At 36.0% G+C, this 12,948-nt stretch overlaps 1 protein-coding gene across 1 annotated transcript in view; it reads right to left on the bottom strand.

Moving 5' to 3' along the window:
- The window catches only part of PLXDC2 (plexin domain containing 2), a 254,364-nt gene that overhangs the window by 15,460 nt on the left and 225,956 nt on the right, over nt 1–12,948 (bottom strand). Inside the window, exons 11-12 of the mRNA XM_017817251.1 lie at nt 9,924–10,077; nt 8,496–8,534 (exon numbers count right to left, since the gene is read on the bottom strand). Coding sequence (XP_017672740.1) covers nt 8,496–8,534; nt 9,924–10,077 — 193 coding nt within the window. The remainder of the gene's footprint in view (nt 1–8,495; nt 8,535–9,923; nt 10,078–12,948) is intronic.

Genomic DNA, 12,948 nt, shown 5'->3' with positions numbered 1-12,948 from the left:
ATAGGGAGGGACCCCTACAATTTCTTCTCATATAGGAATGTTTTGTGATAAAATGAGTATTTGCTGTTAGGTCATGTGGAAGCAATTAGATGAATTTTTAATGTCCATCAAAACCCATGAATTTTTTAGCTGTTTGGTCAGATGAATATGAAACTAGGTATGAGAACACCTATGCAGCACTACTGGTATAGAAATTCTGGTTTAGTAAGTTGTCAGTGTTTCTGGCATGGTCTTAGTTTTATGGCAAAATTGGTCTGGGCACAAGTGCATGAAAACAGCTCCTACATATGAAGCAGACTGGAAAAACATATAGGTATAACCACATTCAGGTGCAACCATGTCTACAGTACAGACTTACCTATTCTTTTACTCTTATTACTTATGAGTATGCTCTAAATAGATGATCAATCAATACAGAAACAGAATGTGTGATAGTATTTTCAGAGCCTCCACACAAACATGTCATTTTTCAATAGTTGTAAACTGCAGAACTCCCCTTGCAATGTACATGTTAGGTAATGACTGTTTAGGAGTTGATCATGATTTTGAAACTGTAGCATGTCCAGCTTAATAAAAATACATTAATTGATTTTATTGATTAAAGTAGATTGTGCCATATTATTAATGCTAATATAAAATGAGTATCTTATTCTTACATAAAACCCACTATCCTTCAAATACCAGCTTAGGAAATTCAGCTATGCTTATATATTATTATTACTATTATTGTGAAATTATTATAGAATCACAGAAACTTGATTATCCTTAAAGAATGCAGCATTTAGGTAACTTCAAACTCACTGTGACAACACAATCTGACTTTGATGTCATCAGAGACTGCAAGTTTTGTAACTCATTCTGTAAAAAATATCTCAGTCTAAAGTCCTGACTTGTGGATGGGATTGAGATATACTGAAAGTTGATTTCTTAGCTTCATATTTCTACTTCTTGGTTGGGTTCTGGGTACTACATTTGGTAGTTATACAAAACTGATATATAAACAAAGGCATGTACTGCTTAGGAGAGATGCTATTTGAGATATCAGAAATCTATGATAATGTATACTTGACTTTTTTTTAAGTCATCTAAGCAATTTTCAACCCTTTCCAAGACTTATTCCATGCTAATAAAACTGTCTGCCAGTGACAGTGCTGGAACATTCTGACTTTGGGCAAATCAGCTGAATCTGTCAGGTCAAGCCCATCTCTGCTCACTACTCTCCAGTGCCTGTCTGATACTCTGTGTTACCTGTGCTAACCTATTCCAACCATCCTTACTAACAGAACAGTTCATCTTCCATAACCATCTTTGGATCATTATTAATCTGGTTCCAGCCATCCAGGAACTTCAGGGTATTTGATAGCTGTTTCTATGGGAGAAATTTCTACAAGTCTTTTGACACCTCCTTTCCATATGTTTGTTCTACTTTTTGGTCAGCCAAAGAGCAGAAACTTTCTCTTGCTGCCTGATCTGGGCCTGCAACTACAGATCCAAGTTCACTCCAGCAGCCCTCCACCCTATTGCCTATGTAATTTCTACCCTGAAAGCTGTATCACTACTATTTACATGACTGTGGGTTTGAGTTAATAGGCTCCTGCAAAAAGGGAGGACATAGGATTTAGGACAGCTGAACACATAGGGTTACAGCTTACAGTGAGTTCAACAGAGCCACGGAATTTTTTCCCCTTTTCTGGGCCTCCATTTACATCTGAAATGTGAATCTACCAGGAGGCTCCTTGTTTTATGGAGCAGGTTATTAGGTTCTCCAAACCTAAGCCTTTTCTTGTACATAATGCAGATTTCTGAAAAGATGATTAATGACCTACATATAGTAACTGTGGGACGGAATAAGGGAAGGAGTACAGGGAAGGAATAACGGAAGTACACTTGGAAGGAGGCTCAGAGGAATATCCATAAAATTTTTCTCTCTACCTCTTTTAAGAATAGCATGCTCTGGGGTTCTCAACTTCTTCACAGTAATGGTGTGTGATTTTCCTGAATTGTGGATTCATTACCTTAGCATTTGTTAACATTTTGAGGTTAAATCACTGTTACACTTTATGTAATTTCATGATGATTTATTCAGTTATGGCTTAGCTAATGCTTTAAAAATTGATTTCCAGTTACATGTAAAAAGTGAAAGGTGGTCTTTGAGTGAGAATACTAGGAACTGTAACCCACAAATTCTGAATTCAGTATCTGGCTGTGCTATCAATATTTTGCAGGACCCAGGGCAACTCAGTAAGTCTCTTCAAGATTGATGAACTTCTTAGTGTAGTAAATTGATGAAAGCACATTAATATCAAATCCCTCTGTTCATAGGATGACAGCACTCTAAATGTGTTAGGTAAGGGCTTTCATTCTTCTTCTCTAAAATATGATATAATGCTACAACTGTTTTCATCTGTATTAGTTTTATTTTGAATTGCTTGAGGCCATGGAAGCCATTACAATACTTAGTAGCATCAAGAAGGGGTCATTATGTAGCTCAGTGTTGTACCATGGAGGACTGCACTGTTTGGCCTGGAAAGGTAGCTGACTCAAATCCAGATGAGCAAAAAGTTACCAGATTTTAAGAATTTCGATTCAGTCAGTCCATTGACTCCACTTGACCGTACTGCAAGCAAACACAAGACAATAGCATCAAGCAGGCAGTTCCTCTCTAAAGCTGTGTCTAATGTTCGCAGAGTTACACACCCCTGTGCTCACCACACCTTTTGGAGACAGAACAACTTCAGGTACTTCAGTGCAAAATGTCCAACTCTTATTAGCCTTCTTTCACTGGACCTTCACAGTTACCCCTGCACACTGATGACATAGATGAGTAAGCAGTGCAGAGGAGATTGAAAGAGGTTTCTGGCAGCAAATACTGGGTTAACACTACGTGGAATAGGCAGTTAAAAAGAGAGAAGATCACAGGAGCTTTGTGTGCCCTAACTGTCACACTGTTGTAGCACTGTGACACCAACAGAAGCAGATGATAAGATAAAACATTAAGTAATGCAGCCTTGCATTAAAAGTTTATCCAGTTATTTACATGTAGCCCTCCTTAACATCTGCATTTAGAGCTACATGGGGTTTTCATATTAAGCCTTGAGCTTGTACAAAGTCCACAAAATTAATATGTTTAACAAAATCAGCTGTGTGCCTTTACAGCAAAATCCCGGCAACTGTAAGAGTAGATACCATATATCATTTTATATCTGGCTTGGGTCTGCATATTAGTCATTTGTTATTGAGTTTCCTAATCCCTCAAGCTCAAATTGAACTCTCTATAGCATTAAAGTTAATCCTGTCCATCACTGATGTTAGGATCTAGACCATCTTTGAAAATGTCTGCAAGAGAGTGAAAGTAGCAGGACATAGGCATTTCCTAGCACTACTGCTGGGATGAACTTGTTCACAAACAAATAAAATGGCTTTCTCCCTCAGGTAGGTTTTTTTTTTGCACAGTTCTCATTTTTCGAAACAGTCATTTCTGTACATTTTGATGAATGAGAAGTGTAGCATTTTGTCCGACACCTGCTGCCCAAGAGACAAAGACTTTTCTTTTGAGTTTTAAAGCTGAAGGACTGCGAGGGACTCATTGCAATCAAATCATCACAACAAATTGTCTAAAAAGGTCAAATAAAATGTCTAGATGTGTTGGCCAATCATCTAAATCATCCACCAAAGAGTTCTCAAGAAGAAAATACTACATTACTGGCTAGCCACAGCTAGCAATTACTCACAATTTTTATGAAAAATTAGGCTTTTAAACTGTTTAGTTGGCTGTGTTGTATTTCAAGAAAAAATAAAAAAAATAGAATCTGCAATTAATAAAAAAATGTACTTTTTTAGTGCTGGATATATCTTAAATCTTATAAAAGGCATTTTATTTTAAGGACAACCAAGATACAACAAAAATTGTGATGGCATGCCAGCAGTATTTTAAAATGGTTTAGGCATGTATGCAATAGGCATCTGTCCTGCCTGTAAAGAAAGAGAAACACACAAATTTGAAATGTATGTTAAGATATGCCACAAAAGATTGTGGGTGAATAACAGGACAGTTGCAAGTGATTTTCTCACATAATTGAAAGATCAAATCAGTATGACCAGAACACAAAACTTCATTTAAATTTAGTTATTGATTTATAATATTTGGCTTCAAAAGTTCCAGGCAGAGGTGAGATGCAGAATTTCTATGGAATCCTTTTGTTGTACCTAACTAGATATTGACTGCTATCACCCAAGGACACATCAAACTATAGGCAATCATTGATCCAATATAGCTTTGGTTTTCTATTTTAAAAGGTTCCCTTTCATTAGAGTTTTAAAGGATTTAGTGTGAGAAAGTACAGACCCTGTATTCGTGACCTGGAATAATCTACTCTTTATGAAAGGCTAACAAAGTAAAGAGAATCAAAGAATGTGCCTGCGGTTGCAGAGGTTTTATCTGAGTCTAATCTAGGGGTCACTGCAAAATTCAATGCATAATTGAAGATTCATCAAAAAGAACTTCTCAGATTAAAAGCTACGTTTACTGTGAATGAGAAATCCTGGAGTGTTGCTTTGCTTTTGTGTTGTTTGAAGTAATTTTAATTTTTTTTTAAATTTCAAGAATAAAAGAAGCAGCTCAAGGAAAATGAATAATCACATCAGGTGTTGGTTTGTCCTCCTAAAATGTAGCAGCTTTCTCAGTGGACATGAATGTTCTATATTTAAGATAACTAATACTACAAACCCTACATCTCACTCTACCAAGTAGGCCACAGCCATCTATCACTTTCTCTAGTATTCCACATTTTGTTTACTTTTATGGAGTTTTTCTGAAAGAAACTTGGATGTGTTTTATAAACCCTAATTTTTAAATTGTTTTTTATATAACAGCATACTATTTTGAGCTGTGNGAGCAATTTCTATTGTTACTATTTTATGATTGAAGGCAGAACATCATGTTCTGCATATTAAAAAATGCTGGACTTCAGCAAAGGTCCTAAGCACTCTGTAAAGGTCATCAGTTTAATCCCTTTTGATCTGATATTTTCTCAGCTTTTAGCACCCGGCTTTGCAAACTAGAACACTGTCTCTTCCAAATAACACAGGCAATAACTGCCTGCCTAGATTTCTAATAGTCTAGGGTGGAGCACTGTGTGGACATCAGTGCAGTGATCAGAATGCCAAATGCAAAAAATAATGAAATAAAAGAATTGCTTTTCTTAAATTACAACAAGTGTAAGTAACTTGTAATTTCCATAATCAAGTTCAGTCCATTGACCCCCAGGGCTCAAATACTCATGAGAAATTGATTTCACTCTCTTTGCACAGAGAGAATAAACAGTGTTGTCAACTTTGAAAATACTCTTTGCTGCAAAAACAACTACCAGTTCTTTTAAAAGCCACCAAGGGAAACAGATGAAAAAACAAGGGTTCAGAAACCTTTTCAGGTGTAGAAATCTTACTAAGATTATCACAGCACATCTGCTGTTCCAGATAAGGCTAAACCCACAGGAGGCTTATGACCAATCCTTTCCCAAAAGGAGTATTCTCAATGGAACTTTCCTTGTCTTGTGCTCAGAAAGCAATTGTTACATACAATATACTCTATATTTATAACTTCTCCCCAAACTCTTAGATGCACAAAACTTTTAAGCAGAAGGAGCATATTAACATCTCCAAGGTCAGTCTGCTTCTCAGTAGGTGCTGAACTACAGGACAGAAACAGCAAGTAGCTTTTTTCCCTGATATAAAGGCACAGAATCAAAAATGAAATAACTACTCTCTTGCTGGAATTCTGTTTAAAAAACAAAAGTGAAAACACAATAAAAATATTCTCATTGTTTGCAAAATAAACACAAATACTATATAATATTTGATTTAAAATTACTGTATTATGTCTCTAGTTACTGCTGGTTTAGCTTCTTTTGGAGTAGGAAAACAAAAAACCTTAAGGAATTATGAAAGAAAATGTTGTCATGGCCCATGGGGACTGTAACACTGACTTTAACAGAACAAAGTGTGTACAAACTGGGACTGCTTTAGAGTGTTTGTAAACACATTGTGGATACTTTCTCAACATTTTTTTTCTCACAGTTGCATGTTAACCATTGAGATCTGCAAAATAATGAAATACATCTTTTTACATTATCTAAATCTAAGGATTAGAAATAGTTTCTACTGTGATAGTTTTATATATGAGAAAACAAAATTGTGATACATACATTTACATCTCTTATGATATGAGATGGAAAAGAGTCTAATTTCCAGAGATTAATGTCTCTGTCTGTGAGAGCAGAGATACGAAAAAGTTTTACAGGAAAACTGTGGAAAAATAGACGAACTTCTGTACTTCCTGTCTAGAAAATTTCCTTTATGTAAAGTGACGTGGAACAAAAGGCAAATGAGAGAAAAAAAAGGGGAGATTTATTTGTATGAACTTGGAAAATAACATTTTGCTTTTCCCTGCAAAACCCATGTAATTCCTTTTTAGTCTTGCATTTTGGCAAAAAAAATCTGGAAAAACATAATTGGAATTGAACCTCAAATTCAAAGTCACTTATATACACATGCATCTTTAAGGGATAAAATAAGGGATACCTTATATGACTGTCCTGACTGACACAGAATGCCAGGGATATAGGTGATTTAAATAGCAGAAATCAGCCTAAAGATGATAACTCAGTACTGAGCTTTGTTCTTTTCTCCCCTCTTTTTATAAGAAGAACAAATTTTCAGGGAAAACCCCTGAATTTGTCACAAAGACATAGGGAGGGACCCCTACAATTTCTTCTCATATAGGAATGTTTTGTGATAAAATGAGTATTTGCTGTTAGGTCATGTGGAAGCAATTAGATGAATATACCTCCTGTACAGAGCAGAACAGGAGAGTGAAGTGCTGACTATTGACCTTTAAGAGCATTGAAGCACTTTTCACAACAAAATAATAATCAATTTCATTTCCAGAAGAATAAGAGAAAGAATGTTCAGGGACATTCCTATAGAGAAAATGCCTAAAAGTACTACCCTGAACTTACAGATCACCTTATTCCAAGGGATCACTTATGTGTCAAAGCAATGTCAAACAGCAACATCACCAACAAATGGACAATTCAATGCCCAGTACAGCATGTGAGCAGCTATTATGTGACTGCTAACCTGTAGTTAGTGACAGCAAAGTGGTAAGGAAGTGGATGGCAACTACCTCCTGTGGAGTGAAAAGATCTCTAATTTGAGGGAAGGAGAAAACAATGGCTGAATATGACTGAAAAATACCAAGAGGAAAACAGACCAACTTGCTAAGTTGCCTCTGCACTCTGTTTTTTCAAAACTTGAATAATTCTCTGTGAGGGTCCTGAGAAACCACTACACCCCACCTTTCTGGACTGCTGCACCTGGCACCTCTGCCCACGATACTGGCATCTCCATGTAAGCTCAGGTCCAAACTTAAGATACATTGTAGATGAACCTGTATTCAGTTCTATCTTTGATCTTGTCTCCTGGACCAATGCTGAAGGTAGCTTGTCTCCAGTCCTGCCCATGGGCCATGTCTCCAGGGATGGACCTTGGTCTTTCCTTTTGCTACTGACCAGAATCTCTGTATGGACCTGGTTCATCACCTCACTTCCTCTGGGACTGCTGATGGGTCCTACCTGAGCTGTGCTGCTGGTTGCTGTCCCTGGCCCGCTATCTTGCTGCTCCTTTGTTGCCTTGCCAACCTGGCTTCCTACCTTGACCCTGGGTCCGCACTGTTTCTGCAGACTCAGTTGAGGGTGACTAGACCATCACAGGGTTCACCACAGTTGCTTCCCCTGAGTTGCTGGACTGACCCTGCGCCCTGCCTGTGCCTGCTGCTATGCTTGGCTGCCTGTTCCCCTGACCCATGAGAGAAGTTTGGTGCTCCCTGCTTGGAAAGGCAATCAGAGGCAATAATATTCCCCTTTATATCAGTGGAAATATAATTTATTTCAATTTGTTGAAAAAATCATCCTCTGGTTTGATAGACCAGGCTACAGAAATCAAGCCAAATCTTCTCTTTCACCTCATCAAGTTCTAGATTGGCAGTGAACACAGACACAGGTCTGTGTTCACAATCCAGTCCTGTTCTAACTAATAAGGGAAGGGAAATTCTCATCCACTTCAAAGTGAGAAGGAACAAACCTCAGGTCTCAGTCCTTGAACCAAAAAGAAGATGACAAAAGCTGTCCCCTGCAGAGCATATAACCAATAACTGTATTAGTACAGTTAAAAATTTACTTAAAATGTCCATACATGGAAGTTAATTAAACCTGCTGTTTTTTAATAGAATTATAAACAGAGTTGTAAATATTTAATTTTCCTAAGCAGTTTTGAAGCTTATTTGCCCTCCTTCTCTTCCACACAGATGTGGAAGGCTAAAGTCCTATGGGAGTCTGGTGAAAAACTATTTCTACAATCTGATTTTGATTAGTGAAGTTCAGTGGGGTATAATTTGACAAATTACTGCCACTACTTACAGAAAAAAATAAATCTCTTACCTCCATTATCTTTTAGGTGCAGTGCAATCTTGGTGTCATCTATAAAGGAAATTCAGAGTTAGTTGAAGGAAAATGCATTTTTCTAGGTCTTGAGTAATTTTAGGGATCAGTTTCTAATGTCAAAGAAATTCCACAGCTAGAAAATTATCTGGTACTCAACTCAATGAGAATTAGATTATGGTGTTTCTTACACTGAGCATTACCTCACCTCCTTACCACTAAAAAAATCATTTATGGGAGTGTACAGGAGGATTCAAAATACTGGTAAATAAGAGTACTAGAGTCTGTCTCATAATGTTTACAAATAATTCATTTATGTTACATGTTTATACATATCTTGAGCATTCTGTCATATTAAGGATTATATGACAACATATGATAATAAAGTAAGACAATGTTCCTCTTCTAAGAATCATGAAAAAGTCTACCAATATTAAATCATATTTATTTCCATATTCCTCTTCTTCTTGTGAATTTTAATGAACAAAATGCCAGGGAATATTCCTTTTAATGCAGTCCAAACGCTGTACTGACAGTTTCTAAACTTTTATTGGTGCAAACAAAACCAGACTTTCCTATCAGTAGATTCCCACTTTGAAATGCCTTCAGCTCAAATTTTCCTGTCAGAGGCCACTTGGAAAATTTGCCTGTACTTAGTACCTTTTCTTCTGTTAACATACAATGACAACAGACAGATGCAAACACAATTTATAGATGTTCTTTGATTGATCTGATATAACTTTCCTGCCCAGTTGAATTTTCTCCCAAAGCAGGAAAGCAGGATATCCCAAACCCAGAAAGGCAAGATTTAAGTAGCCAGTGGAACAAGGATGAGAACTGACACACCATCACTTACCCAGTTAATTCTGTTCAGAAGCCTAGAAAAACTATTTCACAACAACAACAGTGAGCACTAGTCATGAAAAAAACAGTGTCAACTGACTGAAAAAAGCAAACAGGCATATTTCAAAGACGTTTTTAATTTGGATTATCTATAATTTTCACATGGCTAAATAGAATACCTAAAGGAATTAAAAATCCATTAAGTCTGTAGTGGGAGTTGCTTCACTAACTTTAATAGGGCTCTCTACTACTGCTATTTCAGCAGGTTTGGACTATGGCTTGATGGTAAAGGAATATGAAAGACTCATTGTAATCTCAGGTTTTCCAAAAGTCTGCCTGACTTGCCTTTGCTTCTCCAGCATCATGCCCTCCTCCAGCCCTCATCCCCTTGCACCTTACTATTGCAAGAGTGAGTAGCAAATTAAAACCTGTAGCAGATATCGCCTTGACTGCAATTTCCAACTCCTTCCGCTGCCTCAGAGAAAAAAGGTCAACACGAGCACACATACTTAAAGGAAATAAATTTCTTTTTGACTTCTAAATGACTTGTTTGCACTACAGAATAATGCATTGTATACACGTCACCTTCTGTGGGCAGGCTAGTTGGAAGGTGGGAAGTGGTGGATCCTCTGGTGGTTGTTAAAACTCTGAACCTTGTGGTGGTTGGCAGAAGGGTGGTGGTGGAGTATGGAGGTGTTTCAGTTGTGTCTATATTCTTCTCACAGATCTTATCTTTTGCCTGTGGGGAAACAACAGAAACAAAGAAGAGAAAATTAAAGTGGAGACTGCCACTGAATGAAGAAATTAAGCATGGACAAACTGCTGGAATAAAGTGAATTATAATAGAAACCCTAAATCAAGAAATTTCAAGAGCTTTTTCTTTTAATTTTCTTTTTTTTTTTTCCTTTGAAGTACTCTACACTGCATTCAGTAACATGCTTTTTTTTTCATTTATCTGTAAAATTTACAACTCTCAGTTGTTAATGACAAGGCTTCAAAGTCTTCCCAAATATTCAAGCATGTTATTATTTTAACATCTAAGATTATAATTCATATTTTTACTCTTCTATAATGAAAGCTCACTGCCATCGATACAGGTGCCATAACATATGTTGAAAAGGATATGTGGGAATTAAACTGTAACTTCATAGTGAACAATGTGTAGTTAAGTGGAGCATTTAATTTGGCTTTGCATGCAGTTATCACAGAAGAACACACATATATGTGTAAAACGTGTGCATGTATTCAGCCTGTAGAATATTTATTTACTACAACAGAGCAAAACATTCACTATATGGCTATTAATTCTACATAATATTAAAATATCATGTATTATTTGTATCTATAACAATTATTATTAAAAATATATTCTAAATATAAACTATAATAATAATAATGAAGAAAATTATTGTAATATATTAGCACACTATAAATAATAGTCATCATCATCTAATAATTTAACTTTTATTTTCATGAGCAAATGTTTTGATACAAATCTTGAGTCTGGTTTTTTTTTTTTTAAATTTCTAGACATTTTTTAAATTCTTCAGATGTAATGAATAATTCCTTTTATGGATCACACAGTTTTGCAGGAAAATACATCCAATTAACCTGCAGCAAATACGGGAACTGCACTTAACTCCTGCTGTCCTCATTCATTTTCATAAGAAGTGGAGTCCCACAAAGCCTGTTCATTTTATTGAGATCTGACTGTCAAAACCCAGTGGGCCCTGTCTTTCTTTTAATATGCACAGGTATTTTATTGTCCTTTGTTTTACCAAAAACAATATATTACATTAAAGAAAGGTATCAGTGCTTGCAGGATAACTATTCTTCACATTTATTTGTGTTTTTTCTTGAAAACTACTGGTAATTTTACTGATGCAATTAAATAAAAATTTAGCTCAAAATATATATTACAAATAAAGAAACCCCGTTATGAGAATCCCCGCTATTCATCCTCTTTAGTGAAGGCATCTAAAATTAACCATTGTATGTTAAATTATTGATCCTTCATTGAACTCTAGCAGTCAGCTCAGGCGTAATTCTGAAGATGCTAAGTAAGCTGTTGCTTCTACTCCAGAGCCTGAAAGCTGGACAGTGAACTGCAATCAAACAGACTGAAACTTTGCAAATTAACTTATTAGTTTCTCAGATACAAGTAGTGTATCGATAATTTCCTCTCAGATCATGTACTGAACCTTGGAGCACTAGCTGGACTGAAACGAGAAAGGAAAAGCAGAATGGGATGCTACTGTCCTGCAGAAAGCATTTTTTGGGTAACCTCATTTACAAGCACAACTGAGTCCTAGCTAATTATAATTGGATTAAAGCCATACAAAGGTCATGTACTATAATAAAACACACTCCCACTAACTTTTGTCTTATGTTCTTGAAGAGTTTGCTCTTCACAGAAATTTTGTTCTTAAATCAGCAGATTACAAACTGCAAAGCTGAAGCTTCAAGGCTATGTAACAAGGCAGTAAGTAGGATGCAGTTATTTTGCAATTACAGTTATAAGAAAAAAAATAATTCTTCCATTAGTCTGGATTTATGCCATCACTTCTCTTTGCTTCTACTGAGAATAAAACAGAATGTGCTTTTCTAACTAGATTCTTGGGGCTTTGTTTTGCCCCGAGTTTCACCTGACATTACACTTCAGAAGGCCTATGTTGCTGAAACTCATGAGAAAATTTAGCCCCTTCAGCAAAAATTGAAAAATAACTGCTCTTTTTTTATGGTCATCAGGACATTAAAAGTGTCACAAATTAATTTGTTCCTATTACCACAATCCCCAAATGAGAAATAAGAAAAATGAAAAAAACCCCAAACCAACTCCCAAACTAAAGGTCCTTATAAAGGGAGGACACTGGAAAAGAAACACCAGCAGCATATTTATATATGTGTCTTGAAAATGAACTGCTCTGGTTTAGGAGTACCCCAAATAACTTTCAGAGGAGGTTTATAGTCCCTGTTTGACAGCCTGCCACTACCACAATCAGGTATCTTTCTCATCCTCTCACTGCCTCCCCATGACAGGAAATCCAAATGCCCTGTAGGTTGGTTGTGTGAGGGTTTTTTAAATTTTTTTAAAATTTTTATTTTATCTCTTTGAATTCATCTGTGCAATGTTTTCCGTACTAAATGATTTGACCAGATTTCATAATCAAAATACAATGCCAGTTTTGCACTCAAAATTACTCTAGTTTTTTGAGGTGAGGAACATCACAGTTTCTTCCCCTTTCCCAGCAAATCCAGAGATCTAAAGGAAAATCAGCACGGGGACACTGTTTTGGAGTAGGCTTTTTTTTTCTCCTTTTTTTTTGTTTGTTTTGTTTTGTTGTTTTTGTTGTTAATTTAATTTTTAAAAATTATTTAAAGTATTTTCTCAAGGATAAAAATTCAATTTATATCCATTTTATTCTACCAAATGAGAGAGAAATTGCTCAGCCTATTCTTCTTTATTATGTATTATAGCATTTCCCCTGAATAATAAAGATAATTATAGAATGTCTTTGGCCTTGAAACCATGCTTCATAATCTGAAGAATTTAATCAAAAGCATCATATCTATATAAGTTTCCTCTGATGGGCTGAGGATGTAAACTACT

Source organism: Lepidothrix coronata, unplaced genomic scaffold, assembly GCF_001604755.1.
Source record: "Lepidothrix coronata isolate B3197 unplaced genomic scaffold, Lepidothrix_coronata-1.0 Scaffold59, whole genome shotgun sequence".
Taxonomy (NCBI): domain Eukaryota; kingdom Metazoa; phylum Chordata; class Aves; order Passeriformes; family Pipridae; genus Lepidothrix; species Lepidothrix coronata.
The sequence above is the reverse complement of the archived record's forward strand: the minus strand, read 5'-3'. Positions and strand labels throughout refer to the sequence as shown.